General features: G+C 58.4%; 1 protein-coding gene and 2 pseudogenes across 1 annotated transcript, besides 6 other annotated features; all 3 read left to right on the top strand.

Annotated features, from left to right (window-relative positions):
* Tc00.1047053506055.40 (dispersed gene family protein 1 (DGF-1), putative) lies at window positions 1-8,118 on the top strand (the record flags this gene model as incomplete). Its single annotated transcript, XM_804398.1, has 1 exon — window positions 1-8,118. A coding segment is annotated over one exon (8,118 nt), but the record flags the coding sequence as incomplete, so codon positions are not given.
* Window positions 1-16,175: a sequence feature (areas not merged during assembly with more than two copies in the genome that could not be assigned to a particular haplotype).
* Window positions 2,623-2,673: a microsatellite.
* Window positions 9,669-9,689: a sequence feature (AT_rich).
* Window positions 11,084-13,387, top strand: Tc00.1047053506055.30 (annotated as a pseudogene).
* On the top strand, window positions 14,613-16,679 carry Tc00.1047053506055.14 (annotated as a pseudogene).
* Window positions 16,176-16,553: a sequence feature (heterozygous, Esmeraldo-like haplotype).
* Window positions 16,554-17,281: a sequence feature (areas merged during assembly that could not be assigned to a particular haplotype. This can correspond to areas where the two haplotypes were merged or to regions with more than two copies in the genome that were merged during assembly.).
* Window positions 17,282-19,188: a sequence feature (heterozygous, non-Esmeraldo-like haplotype).

The raw sequence follows: 19,188 nt of genomic DNA, 5'->3' as shown, positions 1-19,188 counted from the left end.
TACGACTCGTACTCGTCGACGATCGCACGCATGACAAGCAAGTGGTCACCACCATCCGACACGCACCCGACCATCTACGGCATGTGCAACGAGCTAAGAGGCTCTCCTGTGACGGATTACGGAGTCGACCTCAATATTGGGACGCCCGTGACGGTGTTGGACTGTGGCGCGTGCACTGTGGACGCCGTGTGCTTTGCAGCGAGGACGAGCAGCATCAGCGGCTGTGAGTGCGTGTGTGCTGCTGGCGGCCACGGTGACCCGTGTCTGCCAGCTGCGGTTCCGGACGGTCTTGGGCCGCTCCCGCTCCCCGATGCGGAGGACACGGAGGTCCGCTGCGTTCACGGTGGCAGCATCAGCTCCGTGGACGATCCTGATCCCGGTGTGCGTGGTCTGTGCTTTGTCAACGTGACCTTCACCGCCACGATTTTGCTGGATCTGTTGCATTTTGACGCGCCACAGCAGACACTCAACATCACGCTGCTGCAGTGCGTCCTCGTGGGCCTGTCGATCAAGGGGAGTGGTGCGCGAGTGCACGTGAACGTGAAATCCTCGATGTTGGATTCTGGTGAGCTGGAGTTTAAGGGTGATTTTGGTGCGAGCTCCCAGATACTGGTGGCGGGCAGTACGCTTGTGACGACGTCGAGCCACGCCATTTTCTTTGTGGAGTTTACTTTCAGTGCAAATTTGACGCTGCTGCTACTCGACAACTACATTGAGGGAAGTAGTTACGCAGTGTATTTCTCCATTGGTGTTGTTGATGGTGGCGGGACCATTGTGAAGGGAAATACGCTGATTACAACGGCGGATGAGGGTGTGGAATCATCCGTTTGCGTTTACGCTGTTTTGAGGAACGGCGGCTACATTGACGTGGAGAACAACACGATGAGCGCGGTCAATGGTGTTTATGTATTTGAGGATACCGTCGTGAGCTCCGCGGGGCTGCTGAGAGTGGCGGACTGCACTTTCATTGGCAGGAAGGAAGTGTTTGACCCTGCGCTGGTGTGTGTGTCTGGCTCGGTGACACTCGAGGGTGGTGCGCAGTGGCGTGTGGAGGGCAACAGCGTGAGTGGAGCCTTAGTATTGAGTATTCCGTATTCCCAGCACAAAATGAAGCTGTCGGGCAGCGGCACCACCGTGGCGCTTGCACACAACCGTCAGGTGGACGATAGTTACTTCTTTGCTGATTTGCATCAGTTGAACACGATTGTGGGGTCGCCCGCGCGATTTGTGGTGGGGTGCAACTTGCAGGGCGATGAGGAGGTGTCGTACGACGGCGTGTTTCCGGAGGACGTGGATATGTTTAGGTGCGGCACATGCAACGACGACGCGGCGTGCTACATGCCCGGGACGGAGTCGGTGGACCGCGGCTCGTGCTCGTGCAGCTGCAAGGAAGGATGGCATGGCGCGTCGTGTCTTCCATTCGAGGTGCCCGACACTGTTGTGCCGCTCTTGCCGGAGAGAGCCGTCGACGGCGACACGAGCTGCGTGGTGAACCAGACGCTGACGAAAATCACGCTGAACATGTGGAAGACGCACCACTGCTACGTTGGTGTGACATTTAGCGGCGTGGGTACTGTGCTGACATTCTCCCTCAACAGTATGCCGCTGCATCTCCCCATCAACATCACGCTCACCGGGTGCACATTCCGCGACTGTGCCGTGCTGCGGTTTGTTGGGAGTGCTGAGGCGGCCGAGTCAGCCGGCGTCCTGATCCGCGTGAGCCAGACGGTGATGCGTTCCTCCACCGTTGCTTTTATACGTGCCCTTCCGCAGCACTGCGACATTGCCGTCACTGAGGTTGACGCGGTGCAGACCTTCGCGGTCGAATTACCGGGCACCGTGAGCAGAACGCTAAGCGTATTGTTGCTGAAGGACGTCGTGTTGAGTGCTTCGACGCTGCTGGTCAGCAACGTCAAGGCGCATGCAACGAAGCGTGATGCGTTTGGTTTGTACTCGATCAGAACGCTGACGCTGGTGGAGGGCAGCTCGCTGTACGCGCGTTACTGCAGCTTTGGCGGATACACACACTTGTTCTACGTGTACAGTCTCAGTGTGAGTGACCACTCTGTTTTTGCGCTGCTCAACAATACGATGTTCTCCGGGGTAAGTCTGCTGTATCAGTACTACGGATCCATCGTGTCGGATCACAGCGTGTTTCGCGTGGTGGGGAACAGCGGCTCCGTGCAATACGCCATCTGTAACTATGACTTGTGGACCGTTGAGCAGTCAAGCTGGTTGGATTGGCGCGACAACGACGTGGAAGTGGGTGCGATGTTCTACGACACTGAGTCCCCTTTTCTGGACATTGGCGGCAGCAGTGCGGTGACGCTGACGGGCTGCAAGATGGGCTCGACGGGGTTGTCGGTGTCCCTGCTACCGCGGGTTGACGCCAGCTACCGGTTTTTTGCTGGGTGCCTGACGGTCGCGGGACGTTTGCTGACGACAGCGGCAGAACTGGAGCTCCACGGCATCACCGACGTGACGACGGTTGCTGCGTGCGGGGAGTGCACGAAGGAGGGCGACTGCTTTGCTCCGCTGACGACGGCTGTCGTTGACTGCGAGTGCCAGTGTGCTGCTGGAGGGCACGGCGATGTGTGCGTTCCGGCGCCTGTGCCTGCTGGTCCGCCGCCACCGCCCACGCCGCCAGTGCCGCCCCCACCGCCGCTGCCGTCGGTTGGTGCGTGCATCAGCGACATGGTGTACCCCGAGGTTGCGCAGGCAGTGGGCGGCGGGCTGTCGTGGCTGTGCTACCGCAACGTGACGTTCAGCGGGGGTGGCATGAGCCTGACGGTGCTGATAGGGGCGATGACGGGCGACGTGGTGAATGCTACGTTCGATGGATGCACGTGGAGGGACGGTGCCGTGCTGGCGCTGTTGGGCAACGCAGACGCCTCTGCGGGGTCGCTTAACATTGTTGTCACCGGCAACACGTTTAGTGACGCGCTGCTCAGCCCGGAGGGTGTGTTTCCACCGCGCACGAACATCACGATCAGCGGGAACCGCTTCACGGTCACGAGGCTGATCCCTCGGTCGGGTTTGGACGTTGACAGCCCGTCGTGTGTTGCGATGAATGGGCTGGCGATCAGCAACGACTCAGCGGTGGTGCTCAGTGGCAATGTGTTTCAGACCGTGACGGCATCGTCAAGCGCCATTTACGTTATCAGATCTTCGCTGAGGGTGTCGTGGCACTCCGTGTTTGCGGTGGTGGGCAATACGTTTCATATGGCTGGCGGTGACAGTACGCTGATATATCTTGAGGGTTCTGGCCAATTCTCATCGCTGGATGTACTGAACGACTCTGCCGTGGTGATCCGAGGCAACGCTGTGACGAGGCCGGTGAAATGCTTTTTATTACTAATTTTGGCATTACGTGTGGAGTCTCGGTCAGCGGTTGTGTTTCAGGGCAATGACATAAAGCGAAGCTTGATTGTATTCTTCCTGAGCTACCCTTCCTACATCTACTACAACTCCTGGCTGCAGTTGAGCGGCAACCTTTGCCGTGAATCCCCATCAGATGCGTTTGCACTCCTGAACCCCACGGTGAATCTCCGCGACTCCACGGTGTCTGTGTCCGGCAACCGATTCATGTCCAGCAAGGGCACGCCGACAGTTTTACGGATACCCACGGGGTCCAGCGATCTCGCAAACGGAGCTATTTTGGCTGCGTGCAACACTGTGAACGGCGGGGAGGAAGCGAACTACGTCATCCCGTCCGTGTACAACGCCACGATTCTGACCTGCAGCGATCCATGCGCCCTCGCGACGTCGTGCTTCCCCGCGTACACGACGACGGCCTCGAGTGATGGCTGCGCCTGCACGTGCGCTGAGGGCGGCCACGGCGATGCGTGCCTGCCCGTCGCTGTCCCCGAGCCACCGAGCGCCGACGACGCCGACTTGTGCGTGCGGGATGTGCATGTGGAGGTGGAGGTGAGCGCCGGTTTCGGGACGTCGGTGGTGTGCTACGTTGGTGTGACCTTTGCGGCGGACGTTGTGGTGGACGTGGAGTCGATGTCTGGGAGCGTGCGTAACGTGACGCTGGCGAACTGCACGTTTGTGGGCAGGGCGAACCTGTACGTTGTTGGGTGGCTGTCCGACCCGCCTGCTGGCGAGCGCGTCGATGTGTTGGTCAGCGGGCTTGAGTCGCGCTCCGGCGGCGGCGTGTTGGTGGCGAACCGATTTCCGCCGGGTTCGCGCGTCACTGTGGTGGACTCGGTGCTGATCGCAGAGAGACGTGTTGCGTACCGCGGCGCCTACGACCTTGGCGACCTCTCCGCGTGCCTCGTGGTGCACAACGTGAATCTGACTGGGAGTGTGCTGACCATCGCGCGCACGCATGTGGCGGCTGTGTTCCGTGACGCTGTTGGCGTGTTGTTGGTTGGCGGCGTGGCGCTGTCGTCGCGCGGTGCGCTGTACGTGGACGGGCTGTTGGTGCAGACGGCGCTGGAGTCGTGCGTGTCGGTGGAGGGCGGTGTCGCGGCCAGTGGCGGCTCCGTGGTGGCGTTTGTTGACAGCGACTTCCTGCTGTGCAAGCACGCGGTGTCAGTGCGTGGGGCTGTGAGCGTGTCGGGCTCCGCTGTGGCGCTTGTGCGGAGCGAATTCTTGTCGACGGAGGACTACGCGGTGGCATTTGATTCGACGGTGAGGCTGGCTGGCGGGTCGATGCTGCTGGCGAGGGGCAACGTGCACGACGGCGTCTCGAGGGAGATGCTCTACGCCGCTGGCGCCGTGACCGCTGCTGGGAGCACGCTGAGCTTTGTGCGCAACCGAGCGCTGCTGCCACGGATGCTGTCGGTGAGCCTGTCGCTCGCGGCTGGGGCGCATGTGAGGGTGGCGTGCAACGACGCGGGTGGAATTCTCCTGTCGACGGCGGAGGAGTACGCCGCGGCTGGTTTTGGCGACGCTGGGAGCATCGACGTTGCTGGATGCGACGACTGCGACAGGGACACGCACTGCTACGCGCCCGGGACGGCGTCGGCGAGCATGAGGAACGGTGTGTGCGTGTGTGCGTGCGGCAGCGGCGGGTACGGCGAGACGTGCGTGCCTGTGGGTGCTCCCGCACTGCCGCCCGCTGTGGGCACTGCGCCGAGTGTGTTCGTCCGCGAGGGCGTGACGGTGCAGTCGGTGTTTGTTGTGCCTGCCGGTGCGAGCGAGGTGACGCTGCGCCACGTTGTGCTGGACGGCGTGAGTCCGGTGCTCTACGTGCCGTGGATGGCGCGAGACGGCGTGCGGATTGTTGTGCAGAACGTGTCGCTGCAGAACGGCGCCGTGCTGTACGTGATGGGCGGTGGAGCGTTGCGCGGTGCGGGTGCGGCGGGGAGCGACGAGAGCTTGCCGGTGGAGCTGTCGGTGTGCGATGTGGAGGCGCTGAACGGTGCGCTTGTGCTGACCGGCACGTTCCCCGCGGGGTCTGTGCTGACGGTGACGGACTCTCTGCTGGTTGCCACGAGGCCGACGCCGCTTGTGTATCTTCCCGGCTCGCAGTCCTCGCCGTACGCACCGGTGCTTGTGCTGTCGGGCCTGCGGCTTCTGCGGTCCGTGCTGGTTGTGTCCGGCGTGGCCCTCGTGACCGTGGTGACTGGTGGGCGGACGGTGGTGGTGGACGGCGCCGTGCTGGAGCTTGTCGGTGGCGGTGTCGCACTGGACGCGGCTGTGTTCGGTGGCGACTATGCGTTGTACGCGAGTGCGCACGTGGTTGCGTCGGGGGGCGCTGTGCTGCGCGTGTCGGGGAGCCAGGTGTACGCTGCGCATGGGTTGGTGTTTGACAGCGGGGTGGAGGCCAACGCGTCCGCCGTTGTAGTGAACGACAACGCCGGTGCGCTGACCGATGGCGCGCTGCTGGTGCTGCGGGGGTCGGCGTCGTTTGCGTTCGGGTCGTGGCTGTCGGTGCGCGGCAACAGCGTCAGCGGCAGGCTTCTGTCGGTGCCGTCGTACCCGCGCAGTGCGGACCTTGTGCAGAGCACGCTGACGCTCCACGGGAACGCCGGCAGCGGGCCCGTCGTGATGGACGGCACCGTTGCGCTCGGGGGCGCCGGCCGAAGGTTCGTTGTGGGGTGCCTGACGCTCAACGGGCAGGCGCTGCAGCCGATGGACTACAGATCCGCCGGCATCATCGGGGAATTCCGCCCCGTGGCGTGTGGCGTGTGCGACGCCGACGTGCACTGCTTTGCTGCTGCGACGAGGGCGATGCCGGGGTCGTGCCGCTGCCGCTGTGCTGAGGGCGGGTACGGGCGCGACTGCCTGCCGGTGTATCTGCCGCACGTGGACGGGTGCAACCGCACGTCCGGGATTACGCTGCTGAGCCACACGGCGACGCTGACGGAGACGCGCAGCCTGACGCCGACGTGGACGCCGAGCCTGAGCACGGCGCACCACAGTCCGACGCAGCATGGGCCGACGGAGACGCTGCAGGTGACGGAGACGGTGGCGCTGCCGCCCACGCGGACCCCGACGGCGTCGGTGAGCAGCACGCTGTGGTGGAGCGACGTGGCGTGCCCGACGCTTGCTGTGACGACGACGGCGGCTGGTGGGAGCCTGACGCAGAACGACGTTCGCGGCAGTGGGAGCGCCGTCCCGACACTGCTGATGGTGGCGCTGCCGCCGCCGTTTCGTTGGGCAAGCGATCCGCAGCTCGGCACGCACCTGAGCTTTGTGCCTACATCGACGGCGCAGCCGAGCGGCTTCGGCGGTCCGTGGGGAGCGATGCTGAGCAACGCGACGTGGGTGCGCAACGCGACGAATCCGTCCACTGTCCTGGAGCTGGCTGTGCCCGTGCACCGCGGTTACTTCATTGTTGCCGACGAGACGATAGTCATTCGCTGCGACGCTGTGGCGGTGTCCGGCGGCTGCAAGGGTGTGCTGCTTGGGTCCTTCACGATCAGGTCCGACACGCTGCCCGCCGCTGCCAGCGTCCTCTCGGCGATCACCGGCGTCGTTGCGGGTGCGACGGCTGTTGCCGTGGTGGTGACTGGCGGGCTGGGCTCCATCCTGGAGATGCAGGCACTCGGCGTGTTTGCGAGGATGCCATGCGCCTCGGCGCAGGAGCGTGCGAGCACCGTTGCGCTGCCGTACTTCCTGTCGGTGTTCGCTGCCCTTGATCCGCTGTGGATGGTGGTGGGCAACGCGCTTCTCGCCGCTGTGTTTGGGTGCGTGCACTGCGGTGTGACGGCCGCCTTCCAGCGGTGGCGCGGCGTGGACGCGGCGAGTGCGTGGGCGGCAATGCGCTTCCCGAGCCTGACGTACGTCGTGGCGCACGCGATGCACCTCGGCATCTTCTTCGGCTCCGTGTTTGCACTGGCGATGCCCGGCGCCCGCGTGCAGCACCGCGTGATTGCTGTCGTTGGCGTGCTGTACGGTGCAGCGTTCCCTGCTGGCGTGTGCTACTTTATTGCTCGCCACGTGGGCGCGAGCTTCACGAAGTACTGGCAGTTTTCGAGGAAGCCGCTGCACGAGCGCCTGCTGTACCCCGTCGGGTATTGGTATCCCGCGGCGCAGCAGCAGATGTACGGCGGCATGCTGACGAACATGAGGGGCAGCCGCGTGTACTGGTGCGTGTTCCAGCTGTCGGTGCTGTGTGTGGTGGGCCTGATTGCGGCTGTGCACCCGCCCGTGGGAGGCTGCCACGTCCTGTACTTCTGCATGGCGGCTGTGCTGCTTGCGGGTGCGGGCGTGGTTGCCTTCACGAACATGATGCGCTCGGCCTTCCTGACGGTGTTGCAGACTGCGAGCTTTGCACTCCTTGCGGCGTTGTGCGTGATCAGCGCGGCCAACCACATTGCGCCGAGCGACGGCGGTGCGAGGGCGTACACGGCTATCGTGCTGCTTCTGACGACTGTGGTGCTCGCGATCGCTGTGTACAGCATCGTTGTGTGGTACGCGGAGGACCGCCACTGGCAGGAGCTGCGCGAGCCGCGGCGTGGCGGACTGGAGGCGCTGCTGCGCGATGACGATGGGAGCGACGAAGAGGCGCGGAAGCCCCACGAAATGACGTCATCGTCGTACGCCTCAGGCACCGCTGGCGCGTCGTCGTACCGACCACCCGCACCGCCGTTGCAGCTCATGGCCGGTGACACCCGCTCAGACGCCCTGAGCCTGTTCGACGGTGTATCCATTGCAGGCTGAATAATTGGTTGTGCCACGCCGGAGAAGTAATGAATTTGTGCTGCTCAAGAAAGTGGGCGCAGTTTCTGCTGGAGTTGGAAAGTGTCTGCCCAAACAGTACCTCCACGTGGCGAGAATATACGAGGTTCCTCATGGATGCGGTATAACGTAGGTGCTTTTGGCAATGTGTTTACATCTTTATTATTATTTATCGGATGTTTGTTTGAGTCGTTGTTTCTTAATTTTATTGATTTTGGCAAGAACGGATTATCGAGGTATCGCGCTAGCCCAGGACGGCTGTGTCACGGGTGTGTGTTGCACGCTCGCCGCTGCAGCGCCCTCTCCGGATTTCGGGGTTATTATTCAGATTTTTACTCAGTAACGAGGACGTGCTCTGCGATGGTGGCTGTTGTGCGTCTTATAGAATTTATTTGAAAAAACATTAGGGACAAAAAACGATAACGCCCCTCTGTGGCTTTCAATAAATGAAATTTTGACGTGTGCGTTGCTCGTCGATGAGGGAGGGCGTGGGGCCACTGCTGCTGCGCACCACAGCCACCCATCGGACTCCGCAACGGCATTTTCGCTGTTTTTTCTGTGCATTGTTTCTATTTCTGTGCGGGTGCCTGCAATGACTCTCTCTCCTGTTCCCCGATGACTGTGTGGGAGGGCATGCTTTTTTTTCTCGTTGGTTATGATGTTGTATAAAATGCGAAAAAAGAAAAATGAACGGAAAATTATTTGGAATGATGTATTTCTTTGTGCATTTTTTGATATGTTTTTTTCGGATTACTCTGGTGGTTCCTCCTGTCCTTTTACGTTGTTCCACACGTGTCTCAGTGTTGCTTTAGTACGGCCACACACGTGTATCTTGAGTCGCGGATGCTTTTTTTCTTGACGTCATTTCGTGTTAGGCACTAACGCGGTCACGTTCGTCAAGCATCCACTCTCCACAGCGTGGTGCCTGATATTTTGGAGTCATCTCAGATGTAACGCAGGCAACACCGCCGTGGCACGCATGGGAAGTAAGATGGAATGCGGGACAGCGAAATATATTGTGCTGCACATGTGTCCGTTGCATTTGTTCTGTTGAGGACGTTTCAGTTTAGAAGAAGAGGGATGAACATTGCACGATTCCGTGGCTTGGAGGAGTTATTGCCCCCTCCTTTTTTATTTTGCATGATCTTTGGTTTCCAACCGTGTCTGCCCCGATTGCCTCCCTTGAGTGGATCTGCGCCACGGCCATCCTCTTGTTGCTTGCGGGAGGAAAAACACATTGCGAGTGACGAAACCACACGTCATGTATGCGGTGTCCAGGGAGGTACATATTTGAGGAGGAGTCCACATATGTGGATGTTATTTGCGAAGAAACGTGGGTTGACTGCCCAACCGTCGCTCCTTTTCTGGAGAGTGTGCTCCCCTTTTTTTGTTGTCCTTTTGTGTCGGGGCACGACGGGATTGAGGGCAGCACCGTCCCACGAAAGGTATTGCACACGTACACACTCTCATGCCACTGTCGCCCTCGAATTTGGGTGCAAAACCCAAATCCCTGCTGCTTTTTGCATTGGCGCAATTATTTTTATTTATTATTAGCTGACGCCATTCTGTCCGGCGTGTCACTTTGATTGGATTGTGTGGGACTGCTCGCCGACGCCGTCAAACGAAACAGGCTGAAGATTTCACGTATTTAAATGCCGTCTTGCGCGGAAGTACCTTTTCACTTGTTATGTTGGGCACTCAAACAGCGAGGAGTCCGGAACTATGCGTGCGTGGAATTATTCCTGCCATGTGAACTGCGGGCAACACCGAGGGGCTGTTAATTTGACTCCGCAGAGTTGTTGTGTCTCTTTGCAGGGTTGGCAGGGAAATTTTGTGCAACCAGCTACTGCTGTGTGCTTGGATACCACTCCATGCGAATAATGTGCTTCAGCGAGTGAGGGGGATGATTGGGTTTGTGTGCACTCTGATTCTGTTTGCTACTTTGTGCGGGCACGCAACACTTGAGTGGTGGGAAAATGAAGCGGGGCGATGCATGGCCGCGTCTCGCCCATCGTTCACTGCACGATGGTGCGGTGCACATTGTGGTGCTGACTCTGCGATGTGACTGCGGTCTCCTGTGCGGCAATGGTGGTGGGTGGAGGAAAGTGTTGGCCCGCTGCGGGACGGTGGGATCGTGCCTCCTTTTCTCTTTGTTCCTTCCCTTTTGTGAAGGTGTGCACTTATTTTTGGTGTCGGTGATGGGGCAAACAAACAGACAACGTGAATAAAACAAAAAAAAAAGGGCGATAATGTGGCGGTGTTGTTGCCGATTGCACGTTGCGTTGCTGCGGGGGCGGTGGGCCTCGACTGTTTCGCCGACAGGCGTTGCAGTGCGGCTGCATGGCGCACCGACCGCCCCGCCGTGCGAGTGCCACGCCCAACGCCACTGGGACAGCGGGACGAAACAGCCGCGAGTGTCCTTTGGAGCCAGCGGCACCTGCTGGCCGCAGTTGGGCGGTGTGAGTGGGATGCTTCACCACACGGGTGTTGTGATGGGGCCTTGCAGTAGCTTCGGCGATGGTTCCGACGCTGCAACTCGCAGAGGAGTTGAGGAAACGCGGCGAACAAATTGGACTCTTGACAGTTGGCGGCATAAAGTACTGCTGTAGGGAAAGGGACGCATTACCAAAATGAGGCTGAATGGTTTACTTTGTAATTATATTGGCGGCAGGGGTGTCGTGGAATTCAATGAGAACGTCTATATGAGGGATTTTTGGAGTAGCCCCAATGAGTTCATCCAAGACTAAGTGTTATTGAGCACAATAAAGACATTGCGGCCATAATACCAAGAGCTGAAAAAAGGGTGAGGAGTTTTACATGCTATTGGAGGCTTCAAATAAGCTTGGAGACGAAAGTATTATCACTCTCAGGCAATGTAGTGACGTAAAAAAAAAAAAGGATACGGTCACTCCTCTTGCAAGGGCACAAATAATCACAGCCCACTCTTATGTGCTGAGAGAAAAGAGGCGGAAGGCAGAAGAAAGGGCAAGGCGAGAACGACAAGAACTGGGAATTGCTGTTTCCTCTGCGTACTGATGATGCGGTGTTTGAGGGAAGAGTTCGCGTCAAGGAAATGAAGCTGAATGACTTTCTTGCGATGGAATTGGACGGCAGGGGCGCTATGGACACCAATCGGGATTTCTTTCTGGAGGAGTTTTTCAAGGACCCCACGAGGTATATCCGCGATGCGGGAGTATTGGGCGAAATACAGGCAACAGATCGTTATGTGAGGATGGAGAGGGCTGTAAGGGGTGAAATGGATATGGAAGAAGATGTACACAGGCTTTACGATAAGGGCATGTACAATCTACTGAGGTGGCTGGCAGCTTCTGCGGAGGTAAAGGCAAGCGTTCATGGCGTCACCAAAAGGTTTTTGGATGCAGCCGCCGAGGAAGCGAGGAACCCAAAGAAGTCGAGCGCACCAAGATGCCTGGAGGGATGCTACGAGTCTGTGTACAATGCGAGGTGGCACCATGTCGTGGAAGTTGCTGACGGCGAGGGGACGGGAATGGAGGCTTATGAGGGAGGGGAAACCACCGCAGCCATGGACGTACAAGGCAGATGGCGTGAGTCTCGAAAAGGATGACGGAGTGCAGCAATCCGGTGCAGCACGTCCCAGGCTGATGGTGCTCACCTCGGACAAGGGATGTCCCTACTCGTGGAAGGAGGATGAATCCACTCGTGACTGCTACGTGAACTGTGAGTTGGAGCGAGTGTGGCGGATCGTCAAGGGCGATGTAACCGAATTGTTCAGCCCTCACCGTGGGACCGACTGTACGCCCGAGCGACGTGTGTTGGTTGGGACGCCCGGGATCGGGAAATCGGTGGCTGCCGGCTCGTACCTCGTCTACCAGCTGCTGCACTGCGATGTCGAGAAAATCCAAGTGGTAGTCCACTGTTTTGGTGGAGGAGATGCGTACGTGTCTGACAAGACCACCAGAGCGGCGACAAGATACAGCGATGAGGACATGTGCATCTCTGAGTTGAGAAGTTTGAGGGGGCATGGGAGGAATGTGTATATTATCTACGATGTGGCAAAGGAGGGAACGCCGCCACTGAGACATTTTTTACCCTCAACCGGATGGGGCATGATTGCGGTGTCATTCCCAAAGGTAACCAACTATGATGAGTGGGCGAAGCAACTACAGGCCGCGCGAACCATCGTGAATTGCCCCGACGAAATGGATGTGAAGGCGATGTGTGCCTGGATAACGCGTGATGAGACTAAAGAGAAACAAGCGGAATACTGGAAAGGGGTCAAAAAACACATGTATCTTTTGGGAACGATTCCACGTCACGTCTTTGATGAGGAGGCGTTTAAGGAACGCTGTGGAGCGGTGAGGTTTGCATTGCAATCGATCAACGAGGTAACTGTGAATGAGTACTTTTCACGGGGAGGTGAGTCGCCATGGTATTCTGAGGATCCGTCCCACAAGCCTGTGAAGGTTGTTCGGGAAATATACGCAGGCGGTGTGATCCTTTTCAATGCACCGATATCTGATTGCCTCGAGGAACGGACATTGGAACGCTTCCCAAGTGTAACGAAATAAAATGGCTTTTTGAGGCTGATGTTGGCGTCGAAGGATAATATTTTGCCAATTTTTTTTGGATGGTTTGCTTTGAAATCGTTCACGGAGAGTGCCTTTGTCAAGACAATAGCGACGAAACTCACGGAGTTTGAGCCGCCAACAGGACGTCAAGCAAAGCCCTGCGTCTTGAAGTTGGCCCCTGAATTGCATCCCAAGGGAGATGAGGGTTTGCTGCCGAGTGAATATGAAAAAACGATCCGTAAAATAAAGTACGGGGTGCTGTACAAACCGTGGGCCACAAACTTTCCGCTGGTGGACGCCTTTTTTTTTCTCGGAGTCCAATCCAGTGACGCTGGTTGGGCTGCGGATGACTACGGCGGGTGGGCATCACACCACCGCCAGCACTGTGAGGCAGTTCACTGAGTGCCTGGCGGCGTATTTTGATGTTTGGGAGGAATTATCCCGAGACATGTCGTGGGGAATTATTTATGTGCAGCACGCAGACAGCACGCCGATGAATGGCTGGCAGAGATGTGATGTCGACAATTCCGATAATGTGAGCGACGAGAGCCGTGAGATTCGGTGTTCTGGGAGGAAGAGGTGCGCCAGTACCAAGTGTCAATATCATCCGGAGAATTTAGAAGAGACGAAGCACTCCGAAGTGTGCAAAAAAAAACAAAAACGAAATAGGAGAACAAGATTGGGGAAAGGGGCAATTTTGACTTTTGGTAAAGAAATATTGTGGGAGTTATATATTTTTTGATACTTTTGTTTGCATACGGTGCGGGTGCACCAGCCCCATGCGGCAGCACCGCACACAAATGCCAAAATGTCCAACGCTATCGAACTTAACAGTGACAGAATAAATTAGGGAGGGAAAGGGGTTGTTTGGCTTCTGGTGAAAAACATTGGGTGAACTTTATATGGTATGTTAATTGTGTGTGCATACGAGGCGTAATTGGAGAATTGCCCCGGTATGAGGGAATCATTGTGGCTGGCTCTGTCACGGCGTTACCGCATTGTCCATTTCCTTCTATTGTGTTCTAAGGCCCATCACTAACAGAAGCATCTTTAAGGGATGGACGACGAATAATTTCTATTGAGGAAACAGTGCGCTCCGTGTGACCGCGTGGACTGAGGCGCCGCGTCATGGCTGGATGAGGATGCGCTTCTGCTTGTGGCTCTTTGGGTGGTTGCTCGCTCCGTGTGCGATACTTGTTTGCTGCGGGCTGTGGCCGTATCCCGTTGTCCGTGGGATGGAGCTTGGAGGCGGTGGCGGTGTGTCGCTTCTTGTTGTTGTCTATTGGTGGATGATTGCTGGCGGTGTGTGCGTTTGTTGTGTGGAGGGCCGAATCCTCTTACCCGCGGACTGACGGCACTGCGATGGTGTGTGTCTGCTGGTGTGGAGTTGCCGGCCAGTATGAGGGCCGTGGCGGTGCTTTTTCTGAGACTGGTGTTTGTTCCCTTCGTGTATTTGTGCTGCTTCTTGCTTTTTTCCTCTCACCCTTTTCTCCTGTGTTCCTGCGTGGAGTGGCCGCATGCTCACGGGCCATGTTGATTGTGAGTGCCTCTTGTCGGCATCCATTTATCTCCCTCCGCCTGTCTGTCTGTCATTCCCTGTTGGGTGTGGCGTGTTGCACCGCGTGAGGGCTGGCCCGCACACACCGACGGCTCGCCGTGACTTGCCGTGTTGCTGCTCTTTTCTGTGGGCGTTGGCTGTGCTCTTCCCGAGACTGGCGTTTGTCTCGTGCCCCGCTCTCTGCGTGGGTGCTCTACTTTGCTCTCCGCCGACTTTTCTGGTTTATTGCCGCTGTTGCTGCTGTACTCTCCACTTCTTGAACACAAACACGCTAGGAAAGAAAACAAGCGCTAATCACTACTGTGAAATTCGAAGTCTCTGAAAGGACCAACAGCACACACATTGCCCACGCGCACAAATATATTTATATGCTCTCACGTGTTGCTGCAGCTGTCAAGACACCCCGCACACACAACCGTCGCCGCGTGACCGGATCCAGCGGAAGGAGGAGGGAAGGAGGAGAGAGTGAGCAGCAGAGGCCCAACATGTCCCGGCGTGTGTTTACTTCCGCGGTGCCGCTTCTCCTCGTCGTTATGATGTGCGGCGCCGCGGGGCCTGTGCAGGCCCAAAACTATGGAACGAGAGTGGGCGATTCCTATGGAAGACACAGTTTGGAGCAGTTGCCAAGGGAGTATCCAGTCGCAAACACAGCGGCCGCTGGCCACATTTTCCGCAATCCCCATCTTGTGAATGTGAACGGGATGCTGCTGGCCATTGCTGGAGCTCAGTTCAATAGAACTGTGGGGAGCGGGAGTGCGTCCATGCAGTTGACGGCACAGCTCAGCATGAATCGTGGGGTGAATTGGAGTCCGTACCCGAGACCTGAAGATATTGATAGTTTTGCTGCACACTCTTACTGGATGTCGTTTCCGTCGTCTTTTGGACCCTTCGGATCGCTTTTTGCTTTTGTGGAGGGCTACGACTTACGGAATGGGGCCAGAATTCGGTTTGCTGATGAGTGGGGAGGAAGTGGTGTGGAGTCTGTTATCCATTTTCTGGACACAAGGCCTGGACAAACCGGAGGTTTGTCGATGAGTTCCGTCTCTATGAGCATTCGCCTTCCTTATCCCTATCAACCCGGTGACATGATTGGCTTCCTCAACGATGCCAGTACTCCCATCACGAAAATGAAGGATGGCACGCTCGTGTTTCCCGTGCAGCTTCTGACAAAGGGAGGGGACACTGCGTCCAAAATCATGTACTTGAATCCCGGTCAACAGCACTGGACCTTTGCGAAAAGCGCGACACATGCGGGCTGCACCAACCCCAGTATCCTTGAATGGGAGGCTGGGAAAATCATCATGATCACCTCATGCAAGTACGGTCGCCGAAGGGTGTACGAGTCGACTGACAAGGGGAACACGTGGACGGAGGCTCTGGGGACGCTCTCGCGCGTGTGGAGCAACTCAATCGCAGGTTCTGGGCTCCACATTCAGGGTGGATTCATCACTGCAACCATTGATGGAAAGAAGGTGATCCTCCTCACCCAGCCGGAATATTTCGGGGACAAAGAAAGGAGCGAGATTCACCTTTGGCTAACGGACACGAACCGCATTTACCACGTTGGCCTGTTACCCACTGGGTATGGCGCGACCTCCAGCTCTCTGTTGTACGCGAATGATAAGCTGTATTGTTTGTACAAGACAGGTTTTGGAAGCGACTCCGTAGCCTACCCCTTGGATCTGACGCATGAGCTGCAGAGGATAAGACATGCGCTGGATACTTGGGCCGTGAAGGACAATGCCTTGAGACGATGCAGCACAGGCGCTGCGAACGCCGCGCTGTCAAGATGGGACTGTTCTGTTCCTATCCCCACGGCTGGGCTTGTGGGCCATTTGGCCGATACGCTCCGTGGGGACAAGTGGGAGGACGAGTACCTCGGGGTGAATGCCGTTGCGAGGGGTGCGACGAAAAAGGCTCCCAGTGGGTTGACGTTCGAAGGGCATGACGCAGGGGCCGAGTGGCCCGTGGAAAAGCAGTGGCCGAACAGACCGTTCCACTTTGCAAACTATGGGTTTACTCTTGCGGCAACGGTGTCGATTCACGAGGTGCCGAAGGGCATCACTCCCCTGATGGGACTGAAGAAAATGGGGAAGACAACACTCCTGGGACTGTCGTACGATAATAATATGGAGTGGAGCGTGGAGCATGAGTTGTTCCCGAAGCATTTTACCGCATGGGAGCTGGATAAAACGTATCACGTGGTGCTCAAAATGCATGACGGTGTGGGCTCCGTGTACGTTGACGGGACTCCCCTTTGGAATATGAGGCTGAGAAATTCGTTCAATGAAAGTCTGGACGCGGTCTCACACTTTTACTTTGGCGCGTACGATGAGCAGTTGAGCAGCAGAAAAATCCATGCAACAGTGGCGAACGTCTTTCTGTACAACCGCCCGTTGAATGAAACGGAGATTGGCGCCCTCAACGCGAATAAAGTCACCATTCCATTTCCGAAATCAGCAGAGCCCAAACCAGCGGAGCCGAAGTCAGCGGAGCCCAAACCAGCGGAGCCGAAGTCAGCGGAGCCCAAACCAGCGGAGCCGAAGTCAGCGGAGCCCAAACCAGCGGAGCCGAAGTCAGCGGAGCCCAAACCAGCGGAGCCGAAGTCAGCGGAGCCCAAACCAGCGGAGCCCAAACCAGCGGAGCCGAAGTCAGCGGAGCGCAAACCAGCGGAGCCGAAGTCAGCGGAGCCCAAACCAGCGGAGCCGAAATCAGCAGAGCCCAAACCAGCGGAGCCGAAGTCAGCAGAGCCCAAACCAGCGGAGCCGAAGTCAGCGGAGCCCAAACCAGCGGAGCCGAAGTCAGCAGAGCCCAAACCAGCGGAGCCCAAACCAGCGGAGCCCAAACCAGCGGAGCCGAAGTCAGCGGAGCCCAAACCAGCGGAGCCGAAATCAGCAGAGCCCAAACCAGCGGAGCCGAAGTCAGCAGAGCCCAAACCAGCGGAGCCGAAGTCAGCGGAGCCCAAACCAGCGGAGCCGAAGTCAGCGGAGCCCAAACCAGCGGAGCCGAAGTCAGCAGAGCCCAAACCAGCGGAGCCGAAGTCAGCAGAGCCCAAACCAGCGGAGCCGAAGTCAGCGGAGCCCAAACCAGCGGAGCCGAAGTCAGCGGAGCCCAAACCAGCGGAGCCCAAACCAGCGGAGCCGAAGTCAGCAGAGCCGAAACCAGCGGAGCCGAAGTCAGCAGAGCCCAAACCAGCGGAGCCGAAGTCAGCAGAGCCCAAACCAGCGGAGCCGAAGTCAGCAGAGCCCAAACCAGCGGAGCCGAAGTCAGCGGAGCCGAAGTCAGCGGAGCCGAAGTCAGCGGAGCCGAAGTCAGCAGAGCCCAAACCAGCGGAGCCGAAGTCAGCAGAGCCCAAACCAGCGGAGCCGAAGTCAGCAGAGCCCAAACCAGCGGAGCCGAAGTCAGCAGAGCCCAAACCAGCGGAGCCGAAGTCAGCAGAGCCGAAGTCAGCGGAGCCGAAGTCAGCAGAGCCCAAACCAGCGGAGCCGAAGTCAGCGGAGCCCAAACAAGCGGAGCCGAAGTCAGCAGAGCCCAAACCAGCGGAGCCGAAGTCAGCAGAGCCCAAACCAGCGGAGCCGAAGTCAGCAGAGCCCAAACCAGCGGAGCCGAAGTCAGCGGAGCCGAAGTCAGCGGAGCCGAAGTCAGCGGAGCCGAAGTCAGCAGAGCCCAAACCAGCGGAGCCGAAGTCAGCGGAGCCCAAACCAGCGGAGCCGAAGTCAGCAGAGCCCAAACCAGCGGAGCCGAAGTCAGCAGAGCCCAAACCAGCGGAGCCGAAGTCAGCAGAGCCCAAACCAGCGGAGCCGAAGTCAGCAGAGCCCAAACCAGCGGAGCCGAAGTCAGCAGAGCCGAAGTCAGCGGAGCCCAAACCAGCGGAGCCGAAGTCAGCAGAGCCCAAACCAGCGGAGCCCAAACCAGCGGAGCCGAAGTCAGCAGAGCCCAAACCAGCGGAGCCGAAGTCAGCGGAGCCCAAACCAGCGGAGCCGAAGTCAGCGGAGCCCAAACCAGCGGAGCCGAAGTCAGCGGAGCCCAAACCAGCGGAGCCGAAGTCAGCAGAGCCCAAACCAGCGGAGCCGAAGTCAGCGGAGCCCAAACCAGCGGAGCCGAAGTCAGCAGAGCCCAAACCAGCGGAGCCGAAGTCAGCAGAGCCGAAGTCAGCGGAGCCGAAGTCAGCGGAGCCCAAACCAGCGGAGCCGAAGTCAGCAGAGCCCAAACCAGCGGAGCCGAAGTCAGCGGAGCCCAAACCAGCGGAGCCGAAGTCAGCGGAGCCGAAGTCAGCAGAGCCGAAACCAGCGGAGCCGAAGTCAGCGGAGCCCAAACCAGCGGAGCCGAAGTCAGCAGAGCCCAAACCAGCGGAGCCGAAGTCAGCAGAGCCCAAACCAGCGGAGCCGAAGTCAGCAGAGCCGAAGTCAGCGGAGCCGAAGTCAGCGGAGCCGAAGTCAGCGGACCCGAAGTCAGCGGACCCCAAACCAGCGGAGCCGAAGTCAGCAGAGCCCAAACCAGCGGAGCCGAAGTCAGCAGAGCCGAAACCAGCGGAGCCGAAGTCAGCAGAGCCCAAACCAGCGGAGCCGAAGTCAGCGGAGCCGAAGTCAGCAGAGCCGAAACCAGCGGAGCCGAAGTCAGCGGAGCCCAAACCAGCGGAGCCGAAGTCAGCAGAGCCCAAACCAGCGGAGCCGAAGTCAGCAGAGCCCAAACCAGCGGAGCCGAAGTCAGCAGAGCCCAAACCAGCGGAGCCGAAGTCAGCGGAGCCGAAGTCAGCGGACCCCAAACCAGCGGAGCCGAAGTCAGCGGAGCCCAAACCAGCGGAGCCGAAGTCAGCAGAGCCGAAGTCAGCGGAGCCGAAGTCAGCGGACCCCAAACCAGCGGAGCCGAAGTCAGCAGAGCCCAAACCAGCGGAGCCGAAGTCAGCAGAGCCCAAACCAGCGGAGCCGAAGTCAGCAGAGCCGA

The sequence above is a fragment of the Trypanosoma cruzi genome (genome assembly GCF_000209065.1).
Source record: "Trypanosoma cruzi strain CL Brener chromosome Unknown tcruzi_1047053506055, whole genome shotgun sequence".
Taxonomy (NCBI): Eukaryota; Euglenozoa; class Kinetoplastea; order Trypanosomatida; family Trypanosomatidae; genus Trypanosoma; species Trypanosoma cruzi.
This window is presented reverse-complemented; position numbering and strand designations above follow the sequence as displayed.